This window comes from Pyrgilauda ruficollis, unplaced genomic scaffold (genome assembly GCF_017590135.1).
Source record: "Pyrgilauda ruficollis isolate IOZ18807 unplaced genomic scaffold, ASM1759013v1 scaffold123, whole genome shotgun sequence".
In the NCBI taxonomy this organism is placed as follows: Eukaryota; Metazoa; Chordata; class Aves; order Passeriformes; family Passeridae; genus Pyrgilauda; species Pyrgilauda ruficollis.
This window is the reverse complement of record NW_024510655.1, coordinates 337,977-360,545: the sequence shown is the minus strand read 5'-3', so window position 1 is coordinate 360,545 and position 22,569 is coordinate 337,977. Positions and strand designations below refer to the sequence as shown.

The following is a 22,569-nucleotide window of genomic DNA, read 5'->3' as shown; positions in this document are numbered from 1 at the left end:
AGGAGAACATATCGTTAGCAAAATAATTTAAATTCTTCCTAGTTCTCCTCTTGTTTCCAAATCAACTCTTATCACTTCTTCCTTTGGTCTGATGTTCCTATTTAATGACCCCCTTCTAGATCTTCTGTAAGCAGTTAGAAGTAAGGAAGGAAGAAAGGAAACAGTTTCATATTTCCTAGGTTTTTCCTTTATTAATAATCAGATCCACACTGGCACTACTGAGCCACTCAACACAAAGTTGCTCAGAAGCAGCACAAAACAACATCACCTCCTCCCATAAGTTAATCTGGACAAGGCAGAACAGGTACAAAACAGTAATGTGACATATTCTGGACAGTATCTGATGACACTGGTAAAAAAAACTGAGGAAGCCCAAATTTTAAAGGGTGAAAGAGGAGATTACAAATTAGAGTGCAGTATATGTAAGGCATATTTCAACCTACGCATCATTTCGTGATCCCTCCGACCACCACTGAAGAGATGACAAAAAAAATCATAAAAGTATTACCTTCCACCGGACTACTAAGTAGTATTACCAGATTCCTACCAAACATCTTCAATGTGGTATAACCCACAAGTCATGTTGCATAGCAAGCAGCTCAAGAATGGGCTGGTCCACTAAATACCACCAGCTTTTATCTCGATAGCATAAATGCTGTACTACAGTACTGAAAAAAAAAAAGATTACAAAGAGACAAGATAATGCCTAATGCAAAACTGCACACTACTAGCCACAGTTGAGGACCTCAGTGGGTTGCTTGATGCTAGTGCTAGATCATAACCCAGAGTCTCTCTTTAGAATAACAAACTTTGGGATAAGCGAGCCCTGCCTTGCTTACAGCACTATTTTTTGCCTGAGCAACAACAGAGCAGATTGTTTCAGTCAAAAGGTATCCTTAATCGATACAGGTTTGAAGCTTCCAAGTGTGCTTCAAGGTTTGTCTCCCCAATCACTTAGAGAAACCATAAAAAAACAGGGCTTATATGCAAGCTAACAGGATACTTCTGCACTAATCTTGTAAAGGCAACTCAAACATTCCTGTCCATCTAGGACTTCCTCTTGTCTACAAAGTTGACCCAGTGGCAAGCACTGCTTGCACTATTTCTAGACTTCTAGATGTCTAGATTTCTACAGACTGTGGCTTTTTGGCCATACTCCTTCAGAAGTACTGTTCCCATGATTTCATATGAGACTCATATGAAGTTATTACAAAAAAAGTACTTTGGCAGTCACATGTTCCATGGTCTCTCAAGCAATTCCAGACATTTCTGTTGCAGAGGACCTGGATATCTGTACCTCACTCTCCTGGAGAGGCAATACAGGGGGAGAGAGTTCTCATATTTCTTTCTAACAGTGTTTGTGGCACTAAAACTTTATCTGACAGCAGTAACAACCACTACTGCTAAGTCATCTTCAAGACCTCTTGGATATTCTAGGGTTGCCAGGGATTGAAAGCCTGGGGGCTGCCTGGTGACCATTCAAATATGTCAACAGTGTTGGTTTCTTCGGGGTGGACAGAAGGCTAGTGCAAGAGGGAAGGAGGCAAACATCCTCTCCTCCATCACTGCAGCAGATAGAGGAAAGCTAACTTGGCTCACTCAGCCTTCAGAGTTTTCTCTTTCAGCACCACACTATTTTAAGGACTGTGCATGTAAACATTTGATTCAGCTGAGCATTCAGACTAGAATAATCTATATGCACCTGCTCTGTATGGGTGTACACAAGCTCCTGAGATGCCATTTACACTGAAGTGCCCACTTCAGGCCGCTGTGTTTTGCACCTCACCTGTATGTCACCATCTGAGTCTGATGCCTGGACAGCTCTGGGGCACCACTTTAAAGGCAGCCAAACCAACAGCTACATCATTTCCAGAGAACCAGGACAAAGGAAGCTATTTTAATCACAACCTTCCACAGGACATAGGCTTATAATAAAGATTTAATATCTTCAACACAAGAACAGATTTTTCTAGGAGATGATAGTTCAACACAGGTTGCTGTAACACCTCCTGGGTAAGTATTCTACATGAGTCCATCATCATCAGCAACCTGCATCAATTGGGTAAACCCAGAAATCATTCTCCTCTTTCCCACCACAGACACCTAAGTCTGAATCTTTGCTTTTATTCAAGGCAGGTGTGCACAACTCAGTTCTGTATTCCATTTGCAGTATAGAAATTTCTCCTGTTGCTGGAGTGAATTCTGAACACGGCACCCTGGAGGACAAAACTTAAAAAGAGAGTAGGGACTTGAATATCAAGTGTTGACAGCAGCAGCTATGAAAAATCAGCACTTAAGATACATCTCAGAGGTTCTTGAAAGAAAAACTTACAAAACAGCTGTACTACAGTATAGCTAATGATTTTTCAGCCCTCCCTGTCTCTAGGTGTTAATTATTTCATTCAACAACTATCACGCATAGTCTACCAGCCTACATCAAGGTCCAGCAATGATTTTGGGAGAGAAGGGTGAAGTTGAAGCTTGTGCCAACAGCATGAAAGAAACTGTACTACTGAGCTGGCTGCTACTAGGGCCCCCAGTGTGAGAGCAAGCAAGGGATCACAGAAACAACTATTTAATGGACTAGTGAAGAATTTCTTCTCTGCTGTGCCAAGGGAACAAAGGATTCCAGACAGCAGACTGTATTCTGCACTTATTAAAGCTTAGAGACAACCTCCTGCCACCATCTAATCCAGAAGCTTGCTTTCCTCAGACTTGTGTCATTGCCTTGACCATCCTTTAACGGGAATTAAAATGCATTTTCACTACAAGTTAAGTGCAACAGAAGCTAAGAGTAGGTGGTAGACTTCAAAGCAATCAATAAACAGGAGAAAACTCCTCTGAATTTGCAAAAGTTATTATTCAAAGTCCTTTATAAACAAAGCCTTTTCTAAAGTGACCCAAGTGCAGCTGAGCACTTTGAAGGCCACCTGCAGTGACACATATTTAATGCTGATAAAAGCAGATGATCTGATGTTTACAGACATATTCTAAACATTGATCTGAAGTTAAGTACCTTTTCAGGGACGCTATTTCATCTTACTTACCCAGTACGTATGTCTAACAGCAGCAGGTAAACTTACCACAAACTATAAATAAGGTAATGATGTTTGTGCACTCTGACAACGTAGCTGTGTACAAGACCTAGAAACATGTCTATCTCAACGCCACCACCCAAGGATGTCAGGCAGCAAGCACTCTGCCAAGAGCTTCTTTCAAAACTACCAGAGAACAACAGTCAGCATAACCATGCACATTTAACAGGCAGCAAGATGCAGGCACAGAGCAGACACTTGCAGCAAGATCCTTCAGTACATCACAAACATAGTGAAATCTTGACTAACAAGGGCTGGGCATGCTGTTCTCTTAGTTTATCTCAGTTTTACACAATGAAAAGCACATGGTCACACAGCAATGCACTTCTGCTTTTTCCTTACCCTCCAGTCATCCAAGAGAGATAAATCTTGAACCTCTTGGGACAATACACATTCAAGTATATGAACTATGTGTGATTCTAATTACCTAACCACAGCAGCAAAATCTCAATTTGCTACTGCAGAATTACAAAAGACATTTGAAGAAACACCTTCCTCCTAAGCATGCAGCAGTAGCAGTCTTATTTTACTCAAGAGCCTCCACACATCATGAGTCCTCTGACAGGTTACCTGCTGAAAATAGCTTGGAATCCCTAACACTCACCTTGGTACAAAGAGATTTTGGAGATGTTTGAGAATGCTTTGAACATAAAGGTTTGGTTCCTTAATAACAGGTAAAGGAATAGAGTCCTTAGGTAACACAAGAGCCATAATCCAATCTGTATACACATCCACACAGTATTTCACAGTATCGCCATCCAAAGGCAGGGTCAGTCCATAACAAACCACCTCCATAGTCCATTTTACCTACAAACACAAAGCAAAAGTTATTAAAAATAAATATTGGTAAGTAAGTACTGGTAAGACCACATTAGCTCTAACTCAAAAAAATAAAGCAACAGTAGTTATGTTGTATGGGCAATTCTGTTTAACATATCCTGCAAGGAAACACCAAACCAGTAACTCATGTATCATGATATTACTAAGAATATGAATAAATGGCAAATCACTCTCTAAATCCTGAATCTCTTAGATCTCAGCTGTAGAGAGAACTCTTCGGAACACACAAAAGCTGCTAGTGAAACATTTTCAAATTCTAACAAATACTTGTTCTATACAAAGACTTTTTTTTGAAGTCACATACTGTTGCTTCAAAACTGAAGGTAAGTCCATGGGTTTGAGTTTTTTTGTTGGTTTTCTTTAGCCTGAATTTCTTGGTATAGTAGCTCAGGCAAACATTTACTATTAAGTCATGAAGTATACTGTTGCTATGATCTAGTTGCTAATAAAAACCCTATGGAGATCATTAAACTAAAAATGTAACACATTTCATAAAACTTGGGACAATAAAGAGAGAAAAATAAAAGAGGCCATAGAAAACTATTAAACTGTCACTCCGACATGAAAGAAACTATCATCTCCAAGGAAAAGCACTTACTTCTTTGTCTGTTTTTAGTAAACTCTCACTTCCAACAGATGATGTAATTAAAGCTTGTCCAAGAGGACGCACCACTGCATTTGCCACTTCTCTCCCCACATTCTCAGGATAGCTGTGAAGTACACTGGTATTCCCCTGATCATTTTGAATGACAAGATGCAAGGATCTCCACTCTGAGTACATAGTGCCTCTGTGCTACAATCCAAACAACAGCTGGGGACAAGGAAGAAAAAGAGACAATTAGTTTACAGGTCTATGACACGAGTTAGCAAAACTGAGGCTGTGTATCACAATCCAGACCCTTGTAAATTCAAGATGCACATATAAATTTCATACATTTGACAATCCAGAAGAGATTCCAACAGTTGTTCTTCAACCTTAGTATGTTTTTTACCAAGACAAGCTTTAACACAGGTTGATTACAGGGATTACAGCAAGTTTCAGCTCAGGACTATATGCCCATTTTAGATACTTAAACCTGATAAGTGACTTCACCTCACACTTCTGCTTGCACCATCTTTGCAGGAAAGATACTCCCATTTACACAACATCTTTAGGTAAGTAGAAAACAGTTCTGCAAGTACTCTGCTCATGAAGCAATGGCTGCAATTCACCCCATTCCCTTTTTCACCTCAACAGCAGTTAAAAAGAGACACCAGGAAACTTCCAGGAAAACCTTAGTCATTTGAGAAGAAAAAACTCAGCCTCTTTTATATTCATAAGGTATTTCTACAGCAGGCACTACTCGAAACTGGTAGCTGGAAAATGCGATTCAATGACAATGAAGAGTGCCCTTTATCTGCAGTGACTGTTCAGGACTGGCTGAGCCTTTAGCTGCATCACTAGCTTAAACCCAGCACCACTTTACAGTTTCATTACAGCACATACAGGTTCCAAATCTATGGCATTGGGGTGCATTTCAAACCCTTGTAAAGTCAATACACACAGAGAGTCACTCCATAAAAATCTACAACTGTCCCACATATTCCAGACAGAAAAGCCACTAGGAAATTTCCCAGGCAGTGCTCTCAGAACCAGACACAGTTCTCCTTTCAGTAACAATCCCAGCACAACTGCAGTTGCGTATTTCCCCTCACTGCCATTTGAGATCAGGAAGCCAAGGTGACCGAGAACTAACCAGGTTTTTGCAGTGATAGGAGCTTGGGATGGGTATTTTGGCACTGCTGTGAAACCTCAACCAAGAGAGGCATTTAGAAGCAGCAGAAGTTAAGCTGTGCTCCCACAGTCCATCTCCAGGCAGCAGCACCCTTGTGTCCTGAGCAGCGGCTCGTGCTGCACCAGCAGCACCCACACCACCTTTGTGCTGTATGGGGCAGGGCAGGGAGCCAGGCCAGAACCCCCTGCCCTGGGAACAGGCAGGGAAAGGCAGCACCAGTCATGGGACTGCTCTGGGCAGCTCAGAGACACCCACCACGCACAGCCAATTTTGATCCACACATCAAACACATGCAGAGATCTGATCTAACTCAGATGAGAAACATCTGTGCAAACACAACAGAGCAGTGAGGACCCAGGGCCAGAGGGGTGGCAGGAACATCCCTCAGACACCAGAGTGCTTTGTACAGGCTTACAACAACGCTAAACTGCTGCTGAAGCAGGTGGTACCACAGCAGCCTAAGCCACCAGAACTGTGACTGCGCCATCTCCTTTACCTCCTCTCCCACCAGAATCAACAGCCTTTTATCCATTATCTGTGCCAGGTGACCACGTGAATAAGGAAAACAGGGTTGGCACAGGAGAAATGCAAGGAGTTTTCAAGAGACACAGCTCAGAGCAGCTCAAGCTGTCACGCATGGCACTCCAAGATCCGTTTGCCAACTACACTTACCTAGTACAATTTGGAAGCCAGTCAGTTATACAGGGAATATTTTGAACACTTCCCTTAGACATTCACTGGCCCAAAACCAAACAAAAAGCCAGGACCGGAAATACACATTACATTCCTAGTGAAAAGCCTATTTAAACAATCTGCCTATTTAGCTGACTCCCCAAATGTTTATACCCAAAACCTATGCAAAAAGCCTGATGATTTCCTTCAAGGGAGACAAAAAAGTGAGGCAGCAAGATCTTGTCTTCCAAACTACATCCTTTGCGGTTTGAGACAGCAACCACATGTGCTTATCTGATAGTGAGTTAACCAGAGCAGCAGCAGCCTGCAGGATGTACAATCCCTCCATCCTTCAGGAACCTTCCCTCCTCTGGGGACTGAGGCAGGGGGAATGCTCATATCACTGTGGTCAAAACCCTTAGGCTTAGAGAAAAATGGCAATTCCAAGACACAGAAAAGCCATGCACACAACCCCCCAAAATCAAACCAAACCGAAAACCCAAACAAAAAAAAAATACCAAACAACACCTACAAAATCCCAATCCTCAGTGATGGCTTTGATCACTGCTTAGCTCCACTATCTAGGTTTCCATACTGGTATCTTTTCTTTTCATATCCTATAGCCACAGACATGCGTCATCTTCCCCCTTCTCTCCTACCTGACCACCATCTTAGTCTCCATTGTGTGTTTGGAGTCAAAGCAGAAGGGACAGAAGCAAGATACAATCCACTTTCCAAGTCTTCCCCCTCCTCTCGCATCCCCACAGCACTTTGCCTCTATCCCCAGAGCAGAGTCCCTACCCGCTGTCCCACAAGGGAAGAGGGGAAGCACTCTCCATTCCTCTCCTGTGACACAAGTCCATCAGAAGCATGTAACCCTGTAACAGCATTTGAGGAACACTGGTTTAAATAAGCTGATTTGAACTGATAAAACAGCATGTCTTTTCCATGCCTGCCCTCCAGCTGGCAGTAAAGGGCTCATGGCAGGAGCTGATCAATGTGTGATAAGCACAGCACACTCACTGTGGCCACTCGCATCCCAGAGCAGGGTGCCCAGGTGTGTGGAAGTGCTGTACCATACAAGCAAATGGCAGGCAATGCCTATGCGGGAGCTTTCTCATCTAGAAGAATCCTGCTGCATTTTAGAAAACTTTAATTGCACTAAGGCAGGGGAACACGAGAACATAATCACCTGCCCTCATGCAGCTCCCTGCCACAATGAAAAGAAGATGCAAAGCTCTTCTGGGTGACCCTTCCACACTTCTGAGGAGTAGCACTTTTAACAGATACATATAACAGGATATATACAATATGCCATGCTGAAGAAGTTTAGCAACAGGACAACAAAACATCTCATACCACGCACTCCCAGCCTGCTGCCTGACATTCATACATAAATTTAATCATCAGCCTGTATCTTGTTAATATTTGAGGCTTCCTTTTGTCTTGCCGTAAAAGAAGCCTTCTGTTCATTTTAGCAATACACAGGGAATACTGAAAGAGGTAATTGGTTCAGATGCAAAATCCTTATGAGGGAGATTTATCAGGGTATCAATCTATTCTCCCCCTTACATTTAGCAGTTAAAAGTTTTTATTTGGAAGGACTAGAAGCTACTTTTTATTTAAGACTCCAGTTCAACTGCTACTTGAATTGGAAACGGCTGCAATCGTTAGGATTGGAGTATCTCTAAATGTATCTAGTATGCAGCTTCTTCTAACTGGACTTAAAAAAGGAATTAAAAAAGGTTGGAAAATCTCCACACAATGATATCCAAAACAATATTCCTCACAGATTCCACACACTGACCAACAGCTTCCTAACTTTCCTCAGACAAAGAGCACCTAATGCTGTGCAGCAGCAGGACTCCCTCCCTTCCGAGATGCTGTATTTATCAGAAACTACTGAAACACCAACAACAAACTGAAGACCAAGAAAGCAACTGCCTGACTTTGACTTCTGTTTTTGCAATGCTTCTGCATTTCAGAAGCACCCTCAATAAAGCACCCTCACTTGCCCAGCTAACATCTCCCAAGTTTCATGAAGATGAATATTGGCACTTCACATACATGTCTTATTGGGGCTCAAATCACTGAAGACTCTCAGAAAGCTGATTAAGAGGAGGGGTGAGTAGAATAATAAATAAACCTCTGTTTTTCACCAAGCAGTTTTACACACTCTTGTATGCTATATGTTCACTGTATGTTCCTGGAGGCTGCACTACATAAAATATCCTCACACTCTCACAGACAAACCTGGAAAGAAATCACCAGCATTAAAACTAGCAAAAGCAAGGAGACATTCATTTACTATGAAACTGAGCATTAATTCCAATATTCCCTAGTGTGGTAAATAATCTGGATTTCAATGTATTTCCTCCCAATCGGTTTCAACTTAGGAACTTCGGTTGTTATCACCGTATAAACCACAGAATCTGGATGTCTCAGCATTGAAGACCCAAGATCCTCAGTTCTCAAACACTGCAGAAGCCAGTGAGCACAAAAGAGTAACAAGTCCATAAAACTCAAAAAATAAAGTTCTATTTCCAGTTTCCAAAGATTTAATATGAACAGCTGCAGCCAACATATTTAAACTCCTGGATCACTGAAGTTAGACAGTGAGAACTAAACAGTGCCACATTCTGCAGTTACTGTGAAGGAAAGTGCAGAAGGTCCAAGCCTGAAGTTGAGGTGTTCAGAGCATGTGCAGGAGAGAGGTCAGGGAATCAATGCTCATGTACAGAGCAGTTCCTCAGAAAACGTGCACTGAGTGAGGGAAGTGCTGGGGGCAATCATGAACATTTAGTCTTTTGTGTTCAGCAGCTTCAGATGTAAAATGAACTATTTTCCTACAATGCAAAAGAACTTCAAGCACAAAGACAAGCTGTTCCAAAACTGAATCCTTCTTGGCTTTTACTAGAACCAAAAAAGCAGACCAGACACAACGGATAGTACAAGAAATGCAAACAAAGACCATCAGCAGAGATAGGCTCACGGAAGGCTGAAGGCCTAATTGAGCCTAAACCAGAGAAAAAACCATCTACATCAAAGTTCTGGGATATCACATATGCTTTACTTCCCTGGAAAAAAAGAAAGTCCTCTGGTTTAACATGACCTCTGCTACCTAACAGTACTAACATCTGCTCTCCAGAGGAAACAATTCTTGCCAGAAAGCCATCCTGCCACAACCCACCTTCCCCCAAAGCACAAACCAGACATTTATGAGCAATTTTTCTCAGTCATGTGACATTCTGAGCATGAACAGCTGCTATATGCCCACTTGTCCCACTGCCCTCCAAGTTCACGTTGGAGAAGACGAGTTAGACCTAGCTGAGACTAACTGCACCTCTGGTATTAAGCCTACCAGGCCTGAGGAAGCACAGCCCTCCTTGTAGCTCACCTCTGGAGCCACCTAACAGGTTAGCTCTGCCTAAGGCATGCACTGTGTGTAAAGGACAACAGCCAAAGCACAGAGCAGGCAAAAAATAAAAATGATAGAAGACTGAGAGAAAGACCAGCAGAAAGTTGCCACTTTAAGTATTCTGTTAAGGAATTAAAAATATATACTTGTCAGGGTTACTATTAATTGTTTTTAAAGTCTATATTCAAAGCAAGAAGAGAAGAGGCAAACAAAAAAACAAACTCCTGTCATCCTTTCCCAAGCCATTCAGCTACAGCACTACCAAGGGTCAGAGAAGAGAATCACAGCTACCCTTGCCCTGAGAAGACAAATTTGTCAGATTTTATTGCATTACTACAGCAGAATTTAATACATGAATGCGCCACAGGGAAGGCTGGGTCTCAAACATAAAGTGCCATTTAGGCCACAGGATTTCGGTCTCACTATCTCCAGCACTCCCAGTTCATGGACCTCATCGCTTCTAGCTCCTGGGAGCACTGCTGCACACAGCCTGGCCAAAGAAGGAGGCAGGGCACTTGCTCTAGAGAAGGTCACTGCCTACAGGTTGCATACTGTTGCATGTGAAGATGAGCAGAGCCATAGGAAAGCAAAAACATTTTGTATGTTTTGCTTATTATTCTGCTTTCAAGCATCATTACTCAGACATCAGTACTACTCTGCTTCTCACTGTCACTCTCATTTTTAACAGTAGGTTTGAGAAAATTAACTTCCAGGCGAGTCACCTAAGAATTTAGTAAGTTTTCAAACCCCTCATTTGTGCGAAAAACTATTTAATGAACTTGACCACAAAAGAGTGCAGTCGACTGAGAAAAATTTTTACTCAACAGTTTCTTTTACATTGGCACTTATTCAGTCCAGTTTCTCGTGAAGTCCCCAAACTGCTCAAGCAGGAAGGACTCTCTGCAGGCACAGCCCTCTTACTCCGGGGAAAAGCCTCGCTACTGAGCCTGTTTGTCAAACAAAAAGGATCTCCTATCCACTGGGCCCAGAAACCAAATGAGCCAGGGAAAGCAGAATCCCTGCAGACCCCGGGAGGCCTGAGCCAGGCACGCTCGGACCAGCGGGCTGTTGGTCGGACTCTGCGGGGAAACAGCGACACAAACTTTTTCTTCCCTCAGGTCCAGTTCCCGCTCGCAGGTTCCACACGGGAGGAAGGACGCGGGTACCACCTCACGCTCCTCCCGAAACGCCGCTCGACGCCCGGGCCGGAGCAGGGGCCGAGAGGGGCCCTGGGCCGTGGGGGTCATCGAGAGTCGCTCCCGCCAGCCCTGCGGTGGCTCCGCGGCACCAACTAGGCGCGAGGCGCTGGGGGAGCCCCGGGGACAGGCTCGCCCATCGCCGCCCCGCTCGGGCCCCGCCGCGGCAGCGCAGAGGTCAGCGGGGTGGAGGCTCCGGGCGGCGCCCGCACCATAGGCCCCGCGGGCGGCGAAGCGGGCCGAGCCCGACGGCGTCGTGGCGGGAAGCCTGGCCGTCTTACCTGCGCCGAGAGCCCGGCAGACATGTCGGGGCGCGCCACTCCCTTAGGCCGCCGGCGCCACAGGGCCGCGGCCACACGGGACCGGGAGCGCCGCTCGCCGCCCTCGGCCCGCACCCGCTTCCGGCAGCGCCACAAAGCGCACAGCGGGGCTGTCCCCTGCGCATGCGCGAGCCCGCTATAGCGCGATTCCCCACCCCTGCACGCTACTCCTGTGCCGGCGGCACCGAATAAGTCGCAGGGACAGGCTGTGCGCACGCGTAGAGCGGCCGCCGCTGTGCCTGGCGCCGCCGCGGTGTTCTCGCTCTTAAAGGGGCCGCGCACGCCAGCCCCGCCCGTACCCCGCGCTCCCCGCGGATCCCGGAGGCTCCGCCATCTCGCCGTTCCCCGGGCGCTGCACCGGGCCCTGGGAAGGGCCTGTGCGGCGCACCGGGACTGACTGCCCCCGGGCCCTCGGGTGGAAGGAGCTGTTGGCGGGCCGCTCCAGCTCGAGCACCGTGGGCAGTGACCGGGAGCCGCCGGTGCCGTTCCGCTAGCCTGGCTCCGGTTCCTCTTCCACTGCCAGCGCGGGCTCTGCTGCTGTCCGGCCTGGCCTTGCCCTGCCCTCAAGCCCCGCTGCTGCTGCGCCTCGGCAGCCGCAGCTCAGCCTGGCTGTGGCTGGGAAGGGACAGTGACAGCACCAGCTCCGTTTCCCCAGGCCGTGTCTCCCTCTTCCCGCGATCTTTATTCCCATCCCGCGTTCATTTGCCGCTCCTCTGGCCCATAGTATTGACTAGTCTGCAGGTGCTGATGGTGCTTCGCTACAGCGACATGGGTTACCTGGGTTCAAACTCTGGGCAGAAGTGAGGGGGGATTCTGCCCCTCTGCCCACTCAGGTGAGACCCCACCTGCAGAGCTGCCTCCAGCCCTGGGGAGCCAACATCAGAAGGATGTGGAGCTGCTGGAGGGAGTCCAGAAGTCGCCATGGAGATGGTCCCAGAGCTGGAGCCCCTCTGCTCTGGAGCTGGGCTGGGAGAACTGGGGGTGTTCACCTGGAGGAGAGGAGGCTCCAGGGAGACCTTGAAGTCCCTTCCAGTGCCTAAAGGGACTGCAGGAAAGCTGAAGAGGGACTTTGGGACAAGGGATGGAATGAGGGACAGGACAAGGTGGAATGGCTTCCTGCCAAAGAGCAGGGTTAGAATAGATTTCTTAAGTATTTTTTTAGTATTTCTTTACTATGAGGGTAGTAAAACAATTTTCCCAGAGAAGCTGTGGCAGCCCACCTGTGGAAATGTTCAAGACCAAATTGGATAGGGCTTGGAGTAATCTTGTCTAGTGGAAAGTGTCCCTGTTTATTGCAGGGGGCTTGGAATAAAAGGCTTTAAAAAGTCCTTTCCGACTACTTTCTCATTCTGTGAAACACAGCCAGTGGAGAAGGCAGCACAGGGCACTCTGCAGGGAGCAATGCCTTGCTCGACAGCACTGTTTAGGGATGGTACAAGGGCCTGGTGTCCTGAGAGCCCCTGGCGATGGGCCCCTTTACCTCACCCGCTGCTGCAGCTGCGGAGCAGCACCATCTGCCTGCCTGTATCACCCTGGGGGCACGATGTGTTCACCTCTCTGCAGTGTTCTCTGCTTTCTGCAAGCAGTGCAGCAGGTGCACTGCTGCTAAAGTCAGCCCGGTCTCACAGATTCCTTATGGGCTGTTCCACAGGGGCCAGGTTTCCAGGTAATTTCTTCAGCATTTGCCTGCACTGTTTCTTGTTCAGTGCAGCACTAAGATGCCAACCTAAACAAACAGGAGCCTGCAAAGTAATTTTTAACCTCTTATATTGCCATCCATTGATGGAACACCATATATCACAGTGCAAACTGTATTCCTGTTCCCCTTCCTGGCAGGAAGACTTCTAGTCTGCACATTCTCTGCATGGAGACTGCTGACAGCAAGTGATGTGAGTTTCATAATAAAGATTTGCTCAGTGCTTTTAATGTAAATCTTTTCCTCCTGTTTGTTCTGCCCCCAAGGGGAGAAGAAGGCCCTTGCAGGACATATCCCTTCACAATACCATGAATCTTTGGTCCCTAATTAAAAAAAAAAAAAAAAAAAAAAAAAAAAAAAAAAAAAAAAAAAAAAGAGAGAGAGAGAGATCTGAGTTAGTCAGGCTTCTGGTAGTGATAGAATGCAGCACAGATGGAGAGGACTGAGTGGAAAGTGCATTTTTGTCTTGGTCCAAAAGACAGGTGTCTGCCAAGGAAGGGGGGAACCTCCCTTGAAATGGCAAATATGACCCCCTTCCCTCTGAATTATTACAACTTTGAAATTCCAGGGCTTTCAGACAAAGGTATGAGAGGAGGAATAGCGGTTCCTCAGCAGCGTGTGTGTGTATAACACGGCAAACAAACGGCAGCCCCGGCACAGCGAGGAGCAGCCGCAGAGCCCCAGGGCCGCCTTGTCCCGCTGCAGGCGCCTTCCCCTGCCGTGCAGTTCCGGGCGCAGCCAGCAGGGGCGCTGCTGGCTCCCGCCGGGCGGGGCGGGCGATGATTCCCCCGCGGCTGCAGGGGGCGCTGTGGCGCGAGCTCGGCCCCCTCTGCACACGGCACTGGCGGGCGGCCGGCGGGAGGGATGGAGAAGGGGCTTCCTTTGGAGCCCTCAGGGACAGCCGGTCCCGCTGCGCCTCCGCACGGTGACATGGACTGCAGCAGCAACCTTGGAAGCAGCTGGAACGGCAGAGGCGGGCGCACCCAGGGTGACAAATGAAATGTAAGAGAAAATTCCGCAGCCGTAGCAGGGGCCACAGGGCATCACGGCAGGCAGGGATGGGGGCTACAGTGCAGCAAAAACTCGGAGCAGTGGCAGAAAGCAGCCTGGTTCCTGAACATGGCTGGGAGACCTTCCCTCGGACAGGGAAAGGGCTCGGGGTCCCAGGGCTTCCCCTGAGGCACTGGAGCAGATGGTGAAGGTTCTTTTTTAGTGAGTGTGAAAAACGCCAATCATTTGTTTTTAAAATTTTAAAAGTTTAGTGGTAATAAAATGGTTATAAAAATAGTAATATAATTAGAGTAATAAAAATTTGAACAATTGAGGTTAGGACAATATGAGACAATAAAAAACAAAGAGTTACGGACAGTCCGGGTACCTCTTTCTGGGCAAAATAAGCCCAAAAAGGGACACACATTAACAGAGGATTAACCCTTAAAAACAACAGCCTGTTGCATATTCATACACCTCATACGTGATGCATAAATTCCATTCAAACAAAGGATTTTGGCTGGTCAGTGTAATCTTCTTCTTAATCCTAATGGTGTCTTCAGGGCTGAGAGAGGCCGGAAGAAGTTAGTTTCTTCTGATAATGGGGCAAAAAACTCTCTTTCTCTGAAAGATTTAGGTGTCCTGTGGCTGCTATCTGGTGCAAGTATCTCATTCCGTTCTTTAAAAAAATATCCCACATACAAAATTTCTATTTTAACATTATGTTGTAACGTAAAACTGTATTTAACACACTACTTTAAAAAATTAATACAGCATAACTTTCTAACATAACACATATAAGATTCATTTTAGTATTTGCGAAAAGCCAATCATAAACCACACATTTTCACAGTGAGGTAGGGTGTTAACAAGGTCCCAGTGCAGCGGCCACTCCCACAAGCAGAGCTTCACTCACGGTAGGAGAAGACAGCAGGAAATGGAGCCTCACAGCGGTGGGGAATTCTCCCCACAGCAACCACAGCCTGTCTCCCCTCTGATGCTGAGAGAGCGAGAGAGAGTGCCCAGCCCCTTCCCCCTGCCCAAAGCTCCCGCTATCTCTGCCCACCCAAAAGAAACCCCTCCGTTCAGAGAGCAGCCAGACCCCTTTCCCCTGTGTTATGGATATGATGGTAATTCGTGCTGATAGAATATGGATATAAGAATAAAATAGAAATCTTTAAAATCACACCAGCGAGGGAAAAGGGGATTGCTTCACAGGATGGCGAAACCCAGCTGGCAGCTGAGCAGGAGGTGTGTCATTACCATAGGAAGTGGACCTAGCCCGCACAGGAGATGGGTGTTCTCACCGGTGTGAATGCCTGATGGCCCATGGAGATGTACTTCTCAGACAGACAGAACCTTCAAGGACATACATCTGAATGCGGGATTCCGGAACCCAGGAGCAGATACACATCAGTTCCTGGACAAGGCTTTGTCCAGAGCAGAACAGAGAATAGACACAGCGTGAATATGAAGAACTCCAAGAAAGGACAAAGGGACTCTGCCGCAGGCAAGAAAAAGAGTATAAAAACCAGACTCTGCCAAGTGGCATTTGTGATCACAGGGGATTCAGTGCAATAGGGGCAGGATCTGAGTTCACCCAGCTCTGATCCCAGGGTCGGTGCTGTCCTTGATTGTTGGCTGTTGGGACTGTATATCGGTTGCAAATAAATTTACTTTATTTTTATTTAAATTGGCTGGGTCAATTTTTACCTATGACACCCTGCATCATGGCAATTTCTTTTTCTCTCTTAAGTACCAGTCAGTTTTGTCTCCTAGCAACATATGGGAAAAAAATCCCTGAGAGAAAGAAAACAAAAGGAGCAATCCTAACCTCCAACAATTTGTTTCACAAGAGAGTCTCAGAGCCAACGGCCACATGTGCAGAGGTGAAACTGCAAAGCTGGCTCATGGACCCCCATTCCCCAAATCACACTCTACATCTTCCTCTTGGCCCCTTACCTGCTAGATCACAGCAGTAAAAACTCCTTCCAACCTCATACATTTTGCTTGACAGCACCAGAGCAAGGGAAGTTGAAGTTCACCTATAGCAGCCCATGGAGAGCCAGCTTTCCCTTTTTTGACTTCAAAACCACTGAGAGTGGCCTCAGGGCTGCCAGCTGCAGCTGTGCTGCCTCTCTGCAGTTCACCCTGTATGGATCCATGAAAGGAATGAGAAGGAGGTATTTTTACAAACAAACTGTGTGCCTGATGGTAGATAAGGCTAGATACAGAGAGGTGAAAGAAGCAAAGGGGAGAACCATAAATTCCACAGGAATTCCACTTATTGACACAGACTGTTACTCACCCAAGACTGTGCTACATCTCTGGATTTAGAGAGAAACAACAGAGAAACAAGGAAAAAGAAAAAGGGGGGGGGGGTTTCACCATGATATTTTTATGAAAAATCTTTTTGCTAGGATTTTCTCCTGAGAAGCCTCAGAAAAGAAATGTAAACAATCACCTATCTGATTGCTTTGGAATGTGGTCTGGAGATGGTTTACCGACAGATGTGTCTTTGATTGGTCTCATGTGAGTTGGTTTTACTTAATGACCAATCACAGCCAGCTGTGTCGGACTCTGAGTCTGTCACGAGTTTTTATTATTCATTCCTTTCCTAGCCTTCTAATGAAATCCTGTCTTCTATTCTTGTTAGTATAGCTTTACTATAGCATTTTTAATATAATACCATAATATAATACATCAGCCTTCTAAGAAATACGGAGTCAGATTCATCTCTTCCCTCATGCTGGGACCTGCGAACACATTGATGGGTGGGGGGGAGGGGGTGGTTTACATTAGAAGGGGGTATTAAGCATTTTGGGAAGTCTGTACCTCTCAAGTATCTCAGCCAATGGGGAAAGAGAGAGGGAAAATGTGGCCAGGAAATTAGGATAAAAAGAGGCTGCGTCCTCCAAAAATTTTGAGAGACCTCATGGGGAATGCCCCATGGCCTCTCCCTTTATTCAAATAAAGTAAAAGGACTCCTCTGTCTCCATTTTGGACATAAACCTCTGGTGTTTGTCGATTAATTTTTCTGGTATTCATGTATTATCACAAGGCTCACGAAGCTTACAATTGCCATGTAACCTTTATTTATGTATAAAAAAGCTAAGATTACTGTCTCTTTCTTCCCTGTCCACTCAGGGTTCTCTCTTCAAACCAAACTGCAGCAGGACTGCTCGTGGAATAAAATGGAAGATCCCCATTCACAGCAACCACATGGATCCTGATGTGAGAAACTCTGCTTACTTTTAAAATTACAAAGGTTTATTAAACCTTAACAAAAATACAGAAGACAGAATGTTATAAATGAATAATGTGATGGTTGGTTCTCACAATTAAGAGATGGATATTATGTGTATGTTAAGAAAAGTCTTGTAAATGTATAGTGAAATTACTGTAATATGTCCTCCCATAGTCTTCTTTTCTGTCCCCCTTGTAATAGCCTTGGTAGTGAGGGCATTTGGGAGCGCTGCCTTGTTACCAGGAGGCGCAACATGACAACATGACCTGGCCTCCAGTCAAGACGTAAGAAAGTAATCTCCATGAATTAATGGCAGAGAAAGAGTTGATTGACAAAATGTTGGGAAGTGCTAAGAGTATAAAAGGCAGAGCATCCATTTTGAAAACAAGCATGTGACTGCTAGTTACGGAGGCTCCCAGCACTGTAATTTTTCCTTATTCAGTCCTTTGTTGTATTTTTTGTTAAGGTTTAATAAACATTTGACATTTTAGAAGTGAGTGCCATTTCTCACATGAATAAGGAAAAATTACAGCGCTCGAAGCATGAAACTAAACTGCCATGTACTTGTCCTTATCTCTGGAGCTAGGGTCATAATTCCACTAGGCTAGTTTCTTTCTCAGTGGGCTATCTGTGGGTACATCTATTGATATCTCTTCCTTCTTCCTTCACCCATCGGGGATTCTCTACTGGCGCCCAATCCCATCCTGACAGTCAACTACAGGCCCTCTCAACAAGGCCCACCTTCCCGGAAGGAAGGAAGGAAGGAAGGAAGGAAGGAAGGAAGGAAGGAAGGACAAAGAAAGAAGAAGCTTTACCTTTTTGAAAAACAAAAGCAAATAAAAAACCCCCTTACGGTCCGGGGACCCCTGTGCCACTGGTCGGTTCTGCCGCTCCTCTCCCACCTTGGCTTGGCGCCCTGGCACCCATGGCACACCAGCGAAAGCAGCTGCTGAGCCACTCACGTGGTCCTCTGCTCGTGTGGCTTTATGCTAACAGGTTGTGGGGAAGCCTCTGCAGCTCAGTGCTCCGGCCCCCCATTCCCAGTGTTATGGGTAAAAATTGATCAAGCCAATTTAATAATCAAATAAAAAAATAGAATTTATTTCGTGACCGATATACAGTCTTGACAGCCACAATCAAAGGGACAGCATCGTCCCCAGGTTCAGCGCTGGGTGAACCCTGGTCCGATCTCTAGCGCATCGGACCCCCTCTGTTCGTGAAGGCTGTCCCTGTCCGGGTAGTTTTTATACAGTTTATTCTGCCTGAGGCAGAGTCTCTTTTCTTCTTTTCATGGCTTCACATATTCATGCAGTTTCTTTTCTCTGTGTTGAGCTGAACAAAATCGTGTCCAGGAAGCAATTGAGTAATTGAACTCAATCATTGAGTTACTGGAACCTGGCATTGAGATGTGTGCTCCTGACGGCTCTGGCTATCTGATCGGAGATTTTGGGGGGGCTCAAGAACACCTGGGGGTGCCAGGTTGAGTGTTATCAAATTTAGGGGATGTTTGACTGTGCTTGTGTGAGCGGCAGGGTCTCAGAAACTGCGTCGGGAGGCCATGTGGGTAGCAGCAAGCTGGGACCTGGCACAGCAACCCCCAACACTCCCGGGCCCAGAGGAAGCAGCGGTGGCGCTGCCGAAGGTCAGAGACAGGCTCGGTTGTGCAGGGTCTCGGAGGCCTTAGGCGGGAACCCGTGTGGGGACCTGGTAGAGCAGCTCTTGATGCCTACCAACTCACCGGGGACAGAGGCGATGGTGGCGCTGCTAGGCGTGGTTCGTACGTGGCGCCGCTGAAGATTGGGGGCTGACGCAGCGCAGAAAAGCCGTCGCTTGGAGGATCCTGCAGGGTTTCCCAAGCGGGCGCCACAGACCGGTGTTTCCCAAGTGGAAAAATGCCAGTGGGACCTGGTCCATTTGAGTGGCAGCCAGAGGGGACACAGCACAGTAACTTCCAGTTTTCGCTGACCCAGTCTAAGGGTTGGGCTGTCCGAGGGTCTTATAAACCACTTGGTTCGCTAGCTCAATGGTGGCGGCACGACCGCCGGAGGCGTCAGGAGCTAGCTGGGTTGTGCTGGGGTCTCAGACAGTGCAGGGCTCTGCCTTGGCGGCAGCAGTGCGGCCGCTGGGGTCAGGAGGTGGCTTGGTTGTACCAGAGTCTCAGAAACTGCGGAGGTCGCTGGTGCAGGGGCTTCTCAGCAACTCACCAGCATAAAGCCGAGCAGACGCAGGGAGGGCGTATTCGGCCGTACTGGCTTCCCTACGGCATCCAGCAGCATAAAGCCGTGGGACCAGGGCACTGAAGCCCAGCACTGTTGTCCCTGGCACTGCCACTTTGGTGGGGAAGGGGAGGTGGCATGGGGGTGCAGGGAATGGTTGCACGTGGCACAACTGGTGATCGGTGCCTCTTAGTGGGGGCCCCAGTGCTGTGGGCTCACCTGTACAGGGCTACCCATGGCAACCTGGGTGTGCCAGGAGCAGTGGCACCCAGCGGGGCTGGCCCGGGAGCAACAGGCTGCAGAGGCTTCTCTTCAGTGTCTGCCCGTGTGGAGCCATGTGGTCAGCTCGGCGGTTGCTTGCCCTGGTGTGCTGGTGTAATATGTGATTTATGTAATTTGTGCTTATGTAGAATATGAAGGGAATATATGTCATCATGTTTGGAAGAAATACTCAAAAGCATTTTTAAATCCACATGCGGGAGCCGAGGGATTGCCTCATACACAAGACTGCAGCATGCCATTGCGAAACTGCAGCTGGCAGCAGGGAGGAAGACCTAATTAGCAAATGGATGGATGTAGCACCCTTCTCCAGGATGGCCTAGGAAACACCCTGCGCTCCCATTGGCCTGACAACCAACTCCTCCCCTGTTTCCTCCCCTCCTTATAACCCTTGCAAGCCCCATCTCGGGGTCTTCAGCTGGTTGGCTCCCCTGGGGTGAGGTCCCTTTTGAAGAATCAATAAACCTGGATTGCTGCCCCAGCTGCAGTCCACTCTCCTTACTTCTGCTGCTGCTGCCCAGTATCTCTCCTTCTGCGCAGGTGAAAGCCATAACTGCTCTCCCGGGCCGTGAGGAGCAGGAGGGTGTCCCCGGGCTGCTAGTTGTGCCAGTGCTAGCCAGGACTGTCCTGAAAGGATATGCGGACGGACGGCTTCACAAAGCAATGTGCTTATCATTGTTGAAGGATCAAGAACTACTGGCTGTGATACAGTCACCCATTCATTCATTGCTCGTAAGTCTTGAACAAATCTGTAAACTATTTTTCCATCCAAGCCTAGACTAGGGTTTTTACAGGCAAGGTTGGAGTATTACGGGATACTCATGGGGAATTCCAGGAAAAGACCACATGTGTTGGGAGAAAAGAGGCCAGGGAATTAGAAAACTGGGGTTGGTGTTGGGTGGCAGTTCCCTTTCCCCACAGCTGTACCCACCAGAGCTTAAAACTGCTCATAGTCACCACTTTGCAGCAGTAGCCTGTGTGGGCTGTTTTCCCATCCTGTGTCCCAAGAGGATTTGATGGTGTGCGGGGAAACTCTCTTGGGGTGATAATATGATGGTTCTTTATTTCCTAACTGCCTGCTTTATGCCCAGAAAATGACTGCTGTAGCTTTCCAGTGGAGTCGGGGGGGTTTGCTGGGAGCCTTGGGATCCTGTGCGGGCCCTGTTCAAGCTCTATCTGGCATGGCTGGGGGCTGCAATGATTCTTACTTCGTTGCTGGTTTTTGGTTTTTTTTCCCCTGGATTAATTTTTGCCAATTTAGGCAAGAAGCTTCTGGGGTTTTTTGTTTGTTTTATTCCCCTTCTCCTGGCCTGGAGGCTCTTCCCTTGTAAATCTTTTTGGCAGCGTTTTTTGTTGTTTTGGTCTTGTTTTGTTTTTTGTTTTTTCGGTCTTGTTTTTTGTTGTGGGTTTTTTTTTGTTTTGTTGTTTGTTTTGGTTTGGTTTTTTTGTTTTGTTTTTGGTTTAGTTTGGGGTGGGTTTTTTTGTTTGTTTTTTTTTTTTTTTCTCCAGCCCAGGGAGCCTGCAGGGCAGCTCTGGCCTCTCAGAAAGACTGAGCCAGAAAAGAAGAGACATAAAACTCCACCAACTTCGGCTGCTGCAAGGAGAACGCTCATGCCAGAAACCCAACAGGTCTCAGCTGCTGTGAGCTCTGTTCTCCTCCCCTCATAAAGACAGGCAGCTGCCATCTTTGCTTCTCAGCCACATGGCGAGGTGAGGCTGGGGTGTAAGGTTCAATTTTGGTTTTTTTCCTGTGCTTTCTGGGTATTTTGCTTTGTTAATAAACAGTTTTACTGGGTTTTTTTTTTCACTTTCATCCCCTAGTATCCATTTCTCTCATTGGCAGAAGAAAATTGAATTGTTAAAGCCCTCTCGCTTTAGAGAAAAACACTCATTTTAGTGCGTTTTTCTCCTAGAATTTGTCTCCAAACACAAGCCTAACTGACAAGACAGAAGACAGCAGTGCTCAGCCAACTCTCTTCATCCAGGATTGGAACCACAGTGTTAGAGATAAGGGGATAATTCGTGCTGGAAATATAAGTTTATTAATGTGATATAAAGTAAAACTGTAAGATCATGCCAGCTGAGGGAAGGGGGTGATTGCCATGCAGGACAGCTCGCAGCCAGGAAGGAAGTACATCATTAACAAACAAAGAAAACCCAGCTCACACAGGAGATGGGCACTCTCTGATGGCACCATCACGAGAACCCGGCGATGATGGCCCGTGTAGATGTCCACCTCAGACAGACAGGACCATCAAGGAACATACATCTGAATGAAGGATTCCAGGAACTGGGCTCCGATACACATCGATTCCGGGATGTGGCTTTGTCCAGCGCAGGACAGTGAATAGACACAGCATGAATATGAAGAACTCCAGGAGGGGACAAAGGGACTCTGCCGCGGGCAAGAAAAAGAGTATAAAAACCGAACTCTGCCGGGTCTCGATGGTGAACAGGGGGTTCAGTGCGACAGAGGCCGGATCATCGTTCGCCCGCTCCAATCCCGGGATCAGCGCTATTTTTTTGATTGGTGGCGGTTGGGACTGTATATCGGTCACGAACAAATTCTATTTTATTTTTTATTTAATTGGCTGGATCGATTTTTACCTATAACAACAGCTTTCAAAAAAAGAACAACATCAGAGGGAAGACCGTTGGCATTCAAAGAAGCAAAGGAAAAGATTTGTTTTGTTGTAAGGCCTTTTTGCAACCTAGAGACTGTCACCCGTTCACTAATCATGTTATTAACACTGCTCTACTAGTTACACTGTCTGACAAGTCCTGTTGTGGTTTACACTGCTGGCAGCAGCACCTGGGACAAAATA

General features: G+C 46.7%; 1 protein-coding gene and 1 long non-coding RNA gene across 5 annotated transcripts in view; one reads left to right on the top strand and one right to left on the bottom strand.

The window, feature by feature from the left end:
* Positions 1 to 11,435, bottom strand: part of RALGAPB (Ral GTPase activating protein non-catalytic subunit beta) — a 64,183-nt gene extending 52,748 nt beyond the window's left edge. For all 4 annotated transcript variants that reach the window (XM_041490432.1, XM_041490433.1, XM_041490434.1 and 1 more), the window contains exons 1-3: positions 11,278 to 11,435; positions 4,534 to 4,746; positions 3,700 to 3,902 (exon numbers count right to left, since the gene is read on the bottom strand). In XM_041490432.1, coding sequence (XP_041346366.1) covers positions 3,700 to 3,902; positions 4,534 to 4,716 — 386 coding nt within the window. In that variant the 5' untranslated portion in view covers positions 4,717 to 4,746; positions 11,278 to 11,435. The remainder of the gene's footprint in view (positions 1 to 3,699; positions 3,903 to 4,533; positions 4,747 to 11,277) is intronic.
* Positions 11,436 to 13,548: 2,113 nt separating this feature from the next.
* LOC121365904 lies at positions 13,549 to 15,695 on the top strand. Its single transcript, XR_005957104.1, has 2 exons — positions 13,549 to 14,014; positions 15,271 to 15,695. It is a non-coding gene; the product is annotated as an uncharacterized LOC121365904 (long non-coding RNA).
* Positions 15,696 to 22,569: the final 6,874 nt, after the last annotated feature.